The sequence below is a fragment of the Coturnix japonica genome, chromosome 11 (assembly GCF_054131305.1).
Source record: "Coturnix japonica strain WE chromosome 11, WE-NBRP24, whole genome shotgun sequence".
NCBI lineage: Eukaryota > Metazoa > Chordata > Aves > Galliformes > Phasianidae > Coturnix > Coturnix japonica.
The window spans coordinates 22,368,421-22,382,293 of NC_140673.1; the positions used below are offsets into that span (position 1 = coordinate 22,368,421).

Consider the following 13,873-nt stretch of genomic DNA (forward strand, 5'->3'; position numbering starts at 1 on the left):
TGCCTGATCTCATGCAGTGGGGGTGGTGTTTGCTTACTTCTCTCTTATATTGGTTTGCCACTGAATTAAGCCACGTCAGGGCCGCTGGCCACTTGCATTACACCCACAGGAGGAGACAGTCTTTACCTGAGGTGAGTGGCTGCTCTGGCATTCCCTTCCCCACTCACCGGGTTGTTGTACATCTCAACAATGAGCTGCTTCACTCCGTGCAGGGTGGGATGAGCCCATGGAGACGGATTTGCCCAGTGCCGATTTAAATCGAAACCCATCAGAGAGCACCTGTGTACACAGAAAGAAAACAACATATATATATATCCATATGCTTCTGACACTCCCAGCTTCAGATGTAGAACTATCTTTCATTCAGCTTCCTTCCCCTTTCCAGCACAGATGCTCCCTCTCTCCTTCCCCTTCCACCAGCTGGCCACACGACCCTGGAGAAGCCTGTCTGAGCCTGAGGGTCCCCATCTGTCACGTAACTGAGGATCTCCAGCTGCAGCACAAGTATGAAGGGCATCTCCACTTTGCCCTCAGTACGGACTTGACTCAGCAAAGCTGTTACGAGCATTGAAATCAATGGCCATTAAGTATGCACTTAAAAGATTTAAAGCATGAATGTAACTGTTCCACTAACCCAAAACCTTAGCGTTCTCCTCTTCTGCAATTGCCTATGCAAAAGTTTACCAGACAAGACACTAAGTTAAAATGCTTTTTGGCCATTGGATCTTGTGGGCAGAGAAGCGTATATGCCACCTTGGCTTCTCCTTCCTGCTCTGACTCAAACACCTCTCAGAACACTGTATGTTTTATTTTGCTGCTCTTGGTCCCATGAAGTAATATTCCATTCTGAGTGAAGCCTCATTGAAATATGGTAGGGAAAATGCCCAAGAAATTAAAAATCTGGAGGAGGCATAAACAGAATGAGAAATAATTCCTCTTTTTACTGCAGAGATCACCAAGACAATCCCTGGCCACTGATATAAGGTGGGAGATAAGTCCCTTCTACTGTCTCAAACCAAACTTGAGACCAGCGAAGCTCAAACAGAACTTCAGGAGCTGAGATCTGAGATCACCACAGGATTTTTATGAAAGATCAAAGTCCACAAAGATAATAAAAACCCAGGCAGAAATGCAACCTCAAATATAAATACAAACAAACAACAACAACAAAAAATCAACTTCATTGCTAAGCCTTAAATCTTCTTGAGAAAACAAGGGCTCTCATTGATCTCTGGTCTATTATGAAAATGCCTGTTCAGCCTTAATCTTTTAAACACACCAACGTAAACAATAGAGATTTACTCCAGCAGCATTATCTTTTGATAAAAATTTTAAGAATCTGAAGACTGAAAAACATTAGTTTAATTGGCAAAAAGAAAGGAAAATGCTCTCACTTCCCTAGCAGTTGAAAAAGATGACTATGTATATCAATCCCAAACAAAAGCTGAATACAAACAGGTGAAATGCTAAGAAAGATGAGGGGATGAAAACAGGATGTGGTAAACAGCCTCCTTGTCTTGGCCATTACCAGCCTGCTCATCTACAGAACAGCTGTGTGTCTTCCCTGGACACCACAACAATTTTGCAGACAACTAAGGCTGTTGTTTCCACCCCAATGTAAAACAAAACATTATAGTAGCTCCTTTTCTCTCTCTCTTATTATTTATTTATTTGGTCTTAACATAAACTCTCTCTCCAGTCGGTTCTCATAATCCTATTTCCTTTGGATCTCACAGACACTGTGATATAAAATCAAAAGTACTTTCAGAGACACAAGTGGAATTACACTGGGATAAAACTGGTAGAAGTACAGAATCACAGGAATGAGTTTTCATTTAACAAACAGAAGCTGTGGTGATCATTTTGAATCTTATTATATTTTGGAACAATTCCCCCAAAAAACAGCATGCACACCCTATAGGACAATTTTCTTTAGAGATCAGAACCTCAAATTATATACCCTTATGGTTGAAGTCTCCCATTTAAATATTTCAAACTAATAACACAATAGAAAACAAGCATATTTTGATTCTACTGTAGCTCCAAAGTACACTGAAGTGCACAAGCTACAGAGCAGCAAAAGCAAACTTTAAATTCAAACATACATTGTCAATATTCTATTTGGGGCTCGGGACTATTTGGATAACACTGTATAAGTCAGCCCTATAGGGAACAGAAGTAACCAGTACCTAATTTATGTAAGATACCAAGGTGCTGCACTTCACAATATCTAAATTCTTCTGTGAATCTCCAGTTACTTGTGGGTGCCCCATCCCAGAAGGAATTCAAGGCCAGGCTGGATGTGGCTCTGGGCAGCCTGGTCTGGTGACTGGCAACCCTGCATATAGCAGGGGGATTGAAACTGGATGATCATTGTTGTCCCTTTCAACCCAGGCCATTCTGTGATTCTGATTAGTGATGAATCTCATAGTTCAGGCAAGAAGAACAGTTGAAGATAGTTGTTTTTTGCTAGAGATGTCTTTATAAACAGAAAGAAGCAATACTTGACAAACAAGTTATTCATTTAGGAATCCCCTCTGAGCTCTGTTTAATAGGATCCTAAATCAATTTCCAAATATCATTTAGCCAGTCTTTGATGTGATATCACATCTTTATCAATTTAACAACAATTAATTTGATTTCTGATGGAGAAATTACTATTTCTTTCCAGTATGGTAACAGTGTAAATTTTTTTTCTTTTTTTTCTTTTCTTTCAAGTCTATTTTTTATTTCCTTTTTGCCTAAAGATGCATTTGTATCTACCGCATCCTTTTTATTTATCTGTTGCAAACTTGCAGTCTCTCTGAGGTAACATCAAGTTGTGTTCCTTGTTACTTCAGATTTGATTATTGACTCTATTACATGTAGAACTGTCTCCCAAAGCTCACATATATCAGCACATGACCAAAACATACGGCAAGAGTCTCCTACATGCCTATTACAGATCCTGCATTCATTATACTCTCTTGCTCCCAGATGATGCGATCTCCCTTGTGGTAGTACCTCCAATGCAAGCTCTTGAACAGGATAACTTAAAAACTGCTCTTTCACTGCTTTGTGATTCACTTTACCAACCTTTAAACAGTTCATTTCTAATACACATTGGATGCTAATTCCATTGGTTAACTATTCATCTGCTCCTCTAAGCACAGAGTAGGCAAAGTGAGAACATAGGTAAGCTAAGGAAAAAGCAGCCCTGCAAAGGCTAACAGTGATGTACCAACATAACAGGGTACCATTCAGTATTTAAGACCAGATCTCTCTCTTGCTCAGACTGCAAATGGCCTCAGCATGGTTTCTTATATGACTAAGTATTCCCCAAATTGGGAAAGGACTTCCAAATATTTCCTACTGAGATTAGATTATTTTGTGCAGTAATGAAACTAATGTACTTTGTAAAAAATAAGAGGATAGAAAAAAGCCACATAAACCAAGCCAGATAAATTCTATCAAAGCACAGACTAAGAAAAGCATCTGAAGAGAGATAAGGAAGTAAAACAAAGCAGGATATGTTACAGACTAGAACAGGTTCAAGAGAAGACAAAAGTGGTTTCAAAATGAGTGATAGATGAAGGAAGTGAACCACCTTCAGGGTGAAGGTGTTGGAAAAACACTACATTCCATGTGGTTGTGCTGATGAACATGGAAAACAATATTGACACGGAGACAGGTTAGAATGATGTGTACAGATTCTCACCGGTTAGAGAAAGGTGTAATCAGAAGGAACTGAGTTTCCTACAACAAGCAAAGTAGCAAAGTGTTGCTATTACCTCACTGCAGTCATCACTTATAGTATAAAAACCTGGGGTTTGTATTGCAGAGTAATTGCTGATAAAAATGACATGTATGCCATTTAAAATATTTAAGCCATTAGCAATTGCTTGAATTTTGCATTATGCTGGTTAGAGTTTGCTAGATATACATGCTGCTTACTATCTTTTTGTTTTCTGACAATCTATATTTATTTCAGGTTCTGTCGTTATTCTGATTGAATTGGAATTTGTTTTTCACAAATGTTCCTCAGCCTTTTTCCAAAATTTCTATTTTCTACCAGTAGATAAATTTATTACAGTGTTTACAAATTTACATAAACACAGCACAAATTCAGTCAAAGCAAATGAGCTTCAAAATTGAAATGGAAACTGAAACATTTTGCAGTATTTATCCCTCCCTACTTGGGAGACAGCCAGATCTCGAGAGGTTACCAGCTCAACTCAGGGAAACCAAAAAACGTTCAGAACCACATTCATCTTGCTGGGCAATTGTCTGGACAGAACCTCCTTGCCTCTGGGGGCTTAACTCATCAGAGGTTTTACAGACTTCTGAGACATCTGCTGTAATGAAAACATTCTCATCTCTTGCTAGAGTAGAGGAAGGTTTAGTATCAAGGCATATGCTAGGTTTATTGTTAGGGCTGCTTCCTATTCTTTCAAGTTATGTCTTTACTTTCCACAATCTTCAAGTTTCAGAAACCTCCAGGACCTCTGCCTTCCTTTCACTTGGGTTCTTCTCCCCACATCCTGCCCCCTACACATGTTCCCTACCACGTGAGTCCAAGTCTCTCACTAACAGACCCATTTCCACAAGGTGAGATACAGAGAATAATGGAGGAAAGGAGTTAAAGAAATCCTTTTTTCATGGCATATGATTTAATACAAAGAGAACTCTACACTCTTCCCTTCAGCTTTGTAAGGTTGTGTTGGTTCATTGGATCAGTACCAGGTGAATCTCCAGATAATGCTGCACACAAAGCCAGGGAGTTCAAATCCACAAATGGCACTACTGACAGGGTTAGGATTTGAAATTGAAAAGGTAGTGGGGGGACCTCAGGCTTATTGCAATACAAGTAGAGACAGAGGGTAATTGGTCTCCATTGTTGCACTTCAAGGCATGAGTAACAGCAAGAAGCTGCTGAGAGTCTGCAGCCTGCAATATCATGCGGGAAGAGTAGTTGTGCAGCATGAGGGAGAATACAAGAGGAACACATGGAAGACTTGTTTCTTTTAATAAATATATCATTTTAAACCTGTTATATTCACGACGTTTTACAAATCAACTCTACACCTGCTGTTGTCGGAGAAGTCAGAGTCTTCATTAGTGCACATTTCATCATTTGGGTGCTTGGGGTTTGCGATTTATGCATTTGCCTATTATTCATTAAAGAGGATTCATTCAAGCCCACATGTTCTAAGGCAATTAGGTAGCAAGACATTCTAACGCTCCAGCTACAAAGAATCCCTCTCCCATCTCTCTCTCCCCCCTTCTGAGCTTTCTGCATTTTTAATTTAGAGCTCTGGAAACCTTCACAAAGGCTATTTAACATAACCACTGCAGCGTGCTCCAGGCAGAACACGAGTGGCCATACAGAGCAGAATAGCATTAGCTACCAGAGACCACACGGTGGAGTAGACGTTTACAGAATGAGTGCTGCACGCCGTACTGACATAATTTTAAACACTACATGACGGTTAAAGATGTGTTTCTCCATTTTCTGTGTAAACAATGTTAAATAAGAATAAACACAAAGGGATATTTTCTCCTTCTGATGAATACGTGCATTTCTCAGAGCTGGTAATAGGCATTACAGACACACTCACCAAGGAGAATATGCCTCTGCACCTGACATGGGCAGACTCCCTTCTCTGATTTGCAGGATACATCTCAATTCCAGTATTAAACTCTCCCTCCACAGCCTGACTCCTCAGAAATGCCAGAAGGATTCCTGGGCACAAAGCAAAGCACTGGAAATAAAACCCATCCCTCACAGAGGAGAATCCCACCCTGCGAGCATTCTGGGGTATAAAGTGCTAAGAGCTGATCACCAGCACAGTTTCTCCCTACACATTCCCAAGCTCACTCTTCAGTTTTTCATGGAACACCATTCCCAATACATTCCCAGGGAGGCAGCCCATAGCTTCACAAAGCTGCTCCTGAGGGAGCATATTCCTGGCCCCACATACAGACCTTTGCCAGAGAAGCTCATCTCCATCCCACCCCAGGAAGGTGTTCTGGGACTCCCACTCCCAGCAGCATGCTGAGTCACATTGCACATCAATCTAGCACACCCAGGTGCTTTAACCAAGTTACCAACACCACCTACAGTGCTTCCATTTTCAAGCTTGATTCATTGTTTGGCCTTTTCAAAACAAAACATATAGTTCACTTAATGAGAAGAAAACAGCAGTTTTTTCTCCAACTTTTGGATCCCCAAAATTTCCACTGCAGACACTGACCACTGCAGCTCCCCTGAGCCACCTACAACTCATGGTTCACAAGCTGTAACCCACTGAGGAGAATTTTAGCTTCACAAGGGATTAATTTACTGAATCTCTACCTCTCTGAGTGCTACCTGCAGCCGGAACTCCTCCAGATCCTCCCTTCCAGTCTTCCCAATACTTCTCATCTTCCACATGATCTGTCTCAGAACCTTCTGCTTCAAAAAGGCAGACATGCTTTAAATACATGACACCTCCCAATCATTAGCGAGCACTCCAGCTGCTGTATGCCAACATTCCCCACGTTACAACATAAATTTCACACAGTTCTTGTCAGATGAAGTTGGCAGTCTTACTTAACCTACTCACCTTCAGGCAAGAGGAAAGGAGTGGTGCGTTCCCTCTAGACCGGTGTAATACAAACATGCCCCAAAAGATGGTTCAGCTCCTACTGTCAGATCTATGACATTAAGAAAGCTGCAGTTCAAGGAGCAAATGTTAACATCACAAATCCATGCTCTTAAGAAGTTTGGATATGCCACAGCTGCACAGATATATACAGCCTTCATTCAGCCCTGCGTATGTCATTATTATGACAGCCTTCAACTATAGAAGCATGGGGTGTTTTTCCACAGGGTTCTTGCTTTATTCCACACATGGGATCAACACTGTTCATTAATGAGCAGATTATTCAATATTTTGTCTTTTCCTTATTGCTCGATACGCAGCCCTAGGCTCCTGCTTACTGCATGCTGCTCAGAGCTATTCCAGAGACAGAGCTATTCAGTTCCTCACAGCTTTCCTAAAGCGCTTAGCACTGCAAGACACAATTGCTGTATAAAACACTGATGGACTTCTTTTCCCAGCTGCACTGATACAAGAGGGAAATGTACTGCGCCCAGTTCATAGAAGAATCATTGGAACAAACTGACTGAGATGAGAGGCACCTGCTAACTTGGACCACCATATCCAAGAGGCCAAGGACAGATATTTTAAGAGAACTTCACATTATGTAGCATGCTGCACATTCAGCATCTACTGTACACTGATTTGAGCTGAAGCTGACTGTTCTCAAGGCCCAAAATGACCACATGAATGGAAATAATATTAAAAACAACCAAGTTTAGGAATTATGACAGTGATGCTACACACACACGCATTTTCAATAGGTCCATGTCAGAACTCAGCCAGAGGAACTCCATCTCCACATCTCAAAGACCTTCTCCTCTTTGATATCCTGAAGTGCTAGTCTGACTTATTGCCAAAACTGTCAAGAAGGCGTGCTCTATTCTGATGAGATGGCAAACAGTAAAGCAGCACAAGACTGGCAACCTGCAGCTGAATGCTAACTGGCAAGATTTAATTGCTCAGCACCAGAGAGCTCAACCACTGGCTTCCTTTAAGAACTATCTGCGCTAACTGGCTCTAATATCCTTAGGCATTTCCCACTCATATGCAGCTCTTATACTGATTGTAATCCTGCACAATCTTGCCATATCCGCAACTAGCTCTTCTTGCAAATGTGTTTTGGATTGGATACATAAATATCCATCCACTTCGAGCTGGTAGAAGAGAAGGCTCTTTTATTGTATCTGCACAGGGATACTAAATCCACGCATGCTCCCGCAAGCAGCCTATCCATGCATCAGCAGCTAGCAGCAGGTAGAGTCAGGGATACATCTGTTAGCCAGGTGTTCCCATACAAAGCCCCTTTACCACTATTAAGTAAATTTACAATTGCATGAAGACCTGAACAAAGCTTCAGGTTTCACAATATCACAGAAGAGGGAAAAATAACCCAGTAGTTAACTTAGGGGGGTAACATAAGACTGTGGGGACATCTTATACAGCCTATAGAAAAACTGCAATCCCTAAGTTCTCTAGTAAAAATAATTTTATTACTGACCTTCCATGGTGTTTTAAGAGGAAATACATGAAGGATTATGAAGTACTTTGGCACTACAGTGAAGGGGATATATCAGGCTCTGTAGATGGAGATTAAGTGGTTTATGGAATCACAGGAAGGTTTTCTGATACAGTCTGAATTTTAGTGAGGTTCACTTCCAGCAAGATTGCACTACTTCACACTTTTGCTTCTGAACATTTGCTTCTGAAATGCTTCTAAAAGCAATAAGATATCCTAGCCTGTTTTATGAGAGAAATTCTCAGAGGTTTTATATCTATATGTACAACACATCTACATATACACAAACGTGTCAGCATTTCCTCTTGCTCTTTCAACCCCCAGCTCCCAGTAACTAAAGATTTCTTTTCCCTCTCAAATGTGTCTCTGTTCTCACTTTTAATTTTCAAGGTCGTCTGGTCCACTGGGTGTGTTACATATTGCTATCTAATTAAAGAGAGCAGATTAACCTTATTCTATTAGGTTGTTTTAGTACCTGCCAGCTGAATATTGCACACATTAGCAAAGGGACGATGTGGCCAAGTCAGTTAAAAAACAGCAACACACAAAATACCAGAGCATACATCTTTACAAAGTCCACCAGAAACTCTGAGCATGATGCAAATGTTCTTCCCATAATCACTGCTATGATAAAATAACAAACATTTTACAACCAAATAACACCAGTGCCAAGTTTGTCACATAGAGTTTCAGAAGATGGCAGGCAAGCTATAAAGCCCTAATCTGCCACTGACTGCAATCAACAAAAAAGCCCAGATGCTTTCAAAGGAAGTTAAATCAGTCTCAGATCTTTTCCAATCACTTCTTAATTTAAGGGGCAGAGTTTTACCATCTGAGCTTCCCTGTGTGGCACAGCCTCAGCCCAAACAACACAGAAAAGGAGGAACTCTTTTTCAGCACAGTTGTATGTCTCTGTTCTATTACCAATTTCTATCTCAGATCACTTTGACTTTGTATTTTCCATCAGTCCCATTCGTGGAAATGGGACTTTCCAGGGAACCAGTCCCATGCTACATGCCCTAGGTGGTAAGCTACTAGCAAAGATATACTTCTCATATTACCCCATTGCATCTCCTCTTATGAAGTCAAAACAATATATGAGGAGATCTGGTGCCATTGCATGAGATAGGGGCCAGTTGTCTGAAATGTATGTTTGTCTGATGCAGAAGGAGTGTACAAATGCTCAAACTGTAACTTCTATCAATCACTGCAACATACCAGCAGAATGTGATTTGATACTAAGCCAAGCTGAAACTACACATTTTGATTCCGGAGCACTGAAAACATCTCATTGCAATGAATAATGGTACAGTGAAAGATTAGTTTGAGAATCCTGATGAGAATGTTAAATCTGAAAGAAAAAAATGGGTTTTTTGCTTTTTTTCACTATCCCTGAAAAACAAGCATTGGGAAGTGGGATGGGGGAGAGAATGGTCAGAAAACCTATTTTTTTCCTATCAGTTAATAAAAAAAAACATAGTATTATAACATTTCCTGCAATTTGTAGAAGAATTCCAGCCATTCCTGAGGACATGCAAGATCCGAATGAAGAAGCTGAGGATGAAACACCACTCCAAACTAAATTTGCTGGTAATCTTTATCTATGCAGACCAGGAGAGATTTCAGGTGGAAGCTGATCTTAGCATACTTATTATCCTATTTCCCACATTATACTTGTTGATCAAAAAAGCCACTGTGTTGCCTAAATATTCATGAGTGAAAAGCTTCTTGTCAGTCCAGATACTTGAGTTAAACCTGCCATGCAGAACTGATGCTTTTTTCTTATGTAATCCTTAAAGAGATCATCCAATATGAAATTATGACACTCTGCTGGATCTGGCTTTCTGCATCTCTTCTCATCCTTAGAAACTTTGCTTTCAAACTTTGGCAGCCAGAGAGCTCCATAACTGTCAAAGATGAACACTTCTTTCAGTCTAACTGCATCTCTCAGGCATCATGATCTATTTTCTAGTGAACTGCCCATTCAGTGAGACCCGTCATTAATGGATACTAAGATATGTAAGATACTAAAATTATGTTAGCAAAATGAAACAGAAGTTATTGGCCACATGTTAAGTTTCCCAGAAACCTTGTATGCCATTGATCACAAACTGAAGTATGGCTTCGGCATAACTTCAGTCAAGTTCTATAGGAAAGGTTACATTTGCTTCAGTACCATCTCTGAGAAGTTCTCTTGCCTGTTGCTGTCAACATCACAAGTGCAAAAGCCAGACAATGTCATCCTCTGTTAAGAGAACAAGTATTCACCATCTCAAGTATGCTGTATGTGAAATACTCATGTGCAGAAGGATGCTGCAGCAATGGAAGGAAATACAATTCAAGACAATCTCAGGGTTAAAAATACAAATGCTCACATGGTTGTACATGCTAGAGTACCCAAAATGTTTTGTCTATGACTCGTACCCTATAAGTTAAAGGAAATGGCTGGTCGGGTCATGCTGCTTGTGCCTATGTTATCTTCCAGGAATTCTTGGGTCAATGGATGACAGTTATGTCAAATACTTTACTTTCTTTCAACTTCTGTGAACATAGGCAACTAAGCAGGAGAAAAAAAGGGTGCTCCTATTATGGTCATTTCTACTGAAGAAAATATTTCTTAATGAAGTAAGACTTTATAAGGCAACGGAGAATCCAAACATTAAAAATATACAAACAACACCACAATGAGCAAACCAAAAAACCATGCATTTCTATCCAGAGACTTTCAAAATAAGACTGGAAAAAGCCTTTAGAAACAAACACAACATTGAGGCTAACTCTTCTTTCAGAGAGGAATCAGACTGAAGACCTCCAGAAGTCCACATTAATATCCTTTTCATTTAATTCTATGAAAATCCCTAAATAAAGGGAAGTGTCAATTACTGCTCTTAGCTTGGTAGACTCCAGAGAACCCAGCTGTGGGACAGCAGGCTTCACAAGAGGCCTCTGGAGTGATTTATTTTTCTTTATGCATATTTTCAGCCTAACACAGTTCAGCACCCTTGAGACACAAACCTATAGCAAAAATGTACAATGAATGAGAACATATATGAGTGGGAAGTGGAGGAGCAAACAGATTTCAATTTCAAGCTTTCATGGCTTAGCATAAACAAACATGAAACAATTCATCCTTAGAATATAGAGGTGGGAGGAGGATATTGACAGTGTCCTCTAGACACACAGAGAGACTGAGAAGTAGGGAGCCTGGAGCGAAGAGAACATTATAAAAACTGTTTAAAGCCTTAGGAAAGTTAGAAGCAAAGATGAAGCTTGCCTGTTTCATACATTGGTCTGTAAGTGGAATTCTCCTACCCTGCTCCCCCTGAGACTGTTAAAAAATAAGTCAGCCCTGTCAAATGTTGCTTTCTCCTTAACAAACATGACCTTTTAAAAATCCGAGTTAAAATTCAGTATGAGTGAACAGATTCTAGAGAAAGCCACAGGAATAGCTTCTAAAGAGCTTACACTCGGCTAAGGCTCTTTATGAATCTGAAAAGCCTAAATGAATTTTTTATTTCCCCCCCAACACGTTGTTTTTCACAAATTCATCTTCTGCCCACATTCAAACTGACATGGGACTAAGGTTTTAATGGGACACTGCAATGATCTTGCAGTGATCATTAAGCTATTAGAGAGCTTTCTTCTGTTCCAGATTTGTATAGACACTCATTTAAGCTGTAAGCAGACAATCTAAATCCCACCTTCCCAGCAGACTTTCCCATTAGCTTCCTTATTCTCTCAACATTAAAAGCAATGAGGCACTGCATAGTTGTTACTCACTGCTTCAGCACCAGCAATACCTCCTATGGTAAGCTCGTCTTGAAGCATCATAGAAAAAGCCACAGAATATTAGTTCAGACTACATCCATGATCCATTGGCTTCTAATATGAGGAAGCAAAACCTAAGTGCTCAAGCTGAGACAAGGATCCAAGTGCTGTGTCTTCCAGTGTGGACTGAAGCAGTTCTTTGATTTTGGGAGTTAGTTCTTCCACCTTAAGTGTTTTGGAAGTGGACTCTTGTTTTTCCTTTGCAACAGAATTTCAAAGCAACTTGTTCTTAAGGCCCATGAAATGGGATTGCTGGAGGCATGTGGAGAAAAGAGCAATTTACTACTTTCAAAATCAAATTGTTCTTCTCTACTGGCTTGACCTGAATGCTTGCCAAGAACACTGTGGTATCCCTATCTAAAATTCACATTCAAACTCACAGGGTGGAATTAATCAAATAAAACAAACTCTGACAGTAGTGAAATGGGTCACCCTGACCACAAATGAGCTTGAAAGAGAAGATCTAAGTAAACAAATTTAAGGCTTTCAATATTAAGTGGTTCACCTGTAATGGTAGCACAGGGAAACAATAGTTCCATGGCCAGAGCAAAGATGAGATGAAAATGACTTTCTTTCATTTGAAAGAAAATATATTGAAGCCCGGAAGACAAGAACAAAGGCAAAGGAAAACAAAGCAAAACAACTCAAAAGAGCCCTGACAATTCAACTTCTCCCATCAGCCTCTGGAAAATGGATAACTTACATGTGGTATGATTGAATTTCACTGTTTTGTCACCCTAGCGGTAGCATCTTAGTATGAAACTCTGTTTTGTGAATTGAGTTTTGTGATAGGCCCGAGAGAGCAGGAGTTATCTCAATCTAATCAGGATGTGACAAACACATGCATCAAAATGTTGCATTGTCAAGATCCAGAAGCCACTTAATTCCAGGAAGATTTTTAAAGCTGAGAAATCAGTTTGGGCAACAGAATTAGAAACGATGAGAAGGAAGATGAAAAATCCAGGTGGAAAAAGGTAACAGTTTTTTGTTTTGTTTTCTTTAAAATATACCTTCAAAAAATTTGGGCATGTTCTCGAGTGTTTTCTACTTTCTTATGCAAAACTTTGTTTTGTTCAGATGAAGTGCAAAGGCACTTTCTTCCATTAATTCCATCTGTTTTGTAATTATCTGATACAAAATGGAGTGAAAGGTACATGAAATGAGATGAATCACATTACAGTGAAACCCATAAGGCCATAAGATAAGACACCACACAACACTGAGTAAAATATCCCAACAGAGGAGGTTAAATACAATAAATAACATGCTAATGTCATTGCCACGCAAAGAAATAAGCACGCAAATTCCACTGTCATAGGAGGGAAAGAAAAATTCATGAGCCTGATTTGAAAGAGCTCCTAAACAAAAGCAGAGCACAGAAATTGTCTGTGATTATCAATAACATGACACCAAATTGGAAAGCACGTGCATTTAAGAGAGACGACACCAAATGCTTCCTTCAAAAGAAAAAGAACATCACAATCACTTTGTATTTCCCTGGTCTCAGCTTGCATTTCCTATCTAAATACTGAAGATAGCTTCAAAGGATAAGTACAGATTAGCAAAATACTCCAGGTGATTGAATGGATTAGTATTATTGTTTAGCACAATGCAAGGTGATAGAAAAATCCACAGAAAAGAAAGGTCTGATATCTGGACAGACACTTGAAATTACACTGCTGAATTTTTACTGTTTTTTTTTTTTTTTTTGGTAAGAACATAAAGTGTCACAGTAGATGCCTGAAAGCAATTTCAACTAAAGAGTGGGATTTAAAACTGAGGATCTTGAGCAACAGGTGGAACAAAAATTCCTAAGTGAAGTGCTATTTTGTCACGCGCTGAAAAATCCATATGCTACTACCAGAAGCAAAACTATAATGTTCCAACAAACTATACACAACAAAAA

General features: G+C 39.8%; 1 protein-coding gene across 1 annotated transcript in view; it reads right to left on the reverse strand.

Moving 5' to 3' along the window:
- LOC107317605 (BEN domain-containing protein 5) overlaps window positions 1-13,873 on the reverse strand; it is a 799,506-nt gene that overhangs the window by 138,866 nt on the left and 646,767 nt on the right. The window contains exon 9 of the mRNA XM_015870494.3: window positions 168-279. Within this exon, the coding sequence (XP_015725980.1) occupies window positions 168-279 (112 nt within the window). The remainder of the gene's footprint in view (window positions 1-167; window positions 280-13,873) is intronic.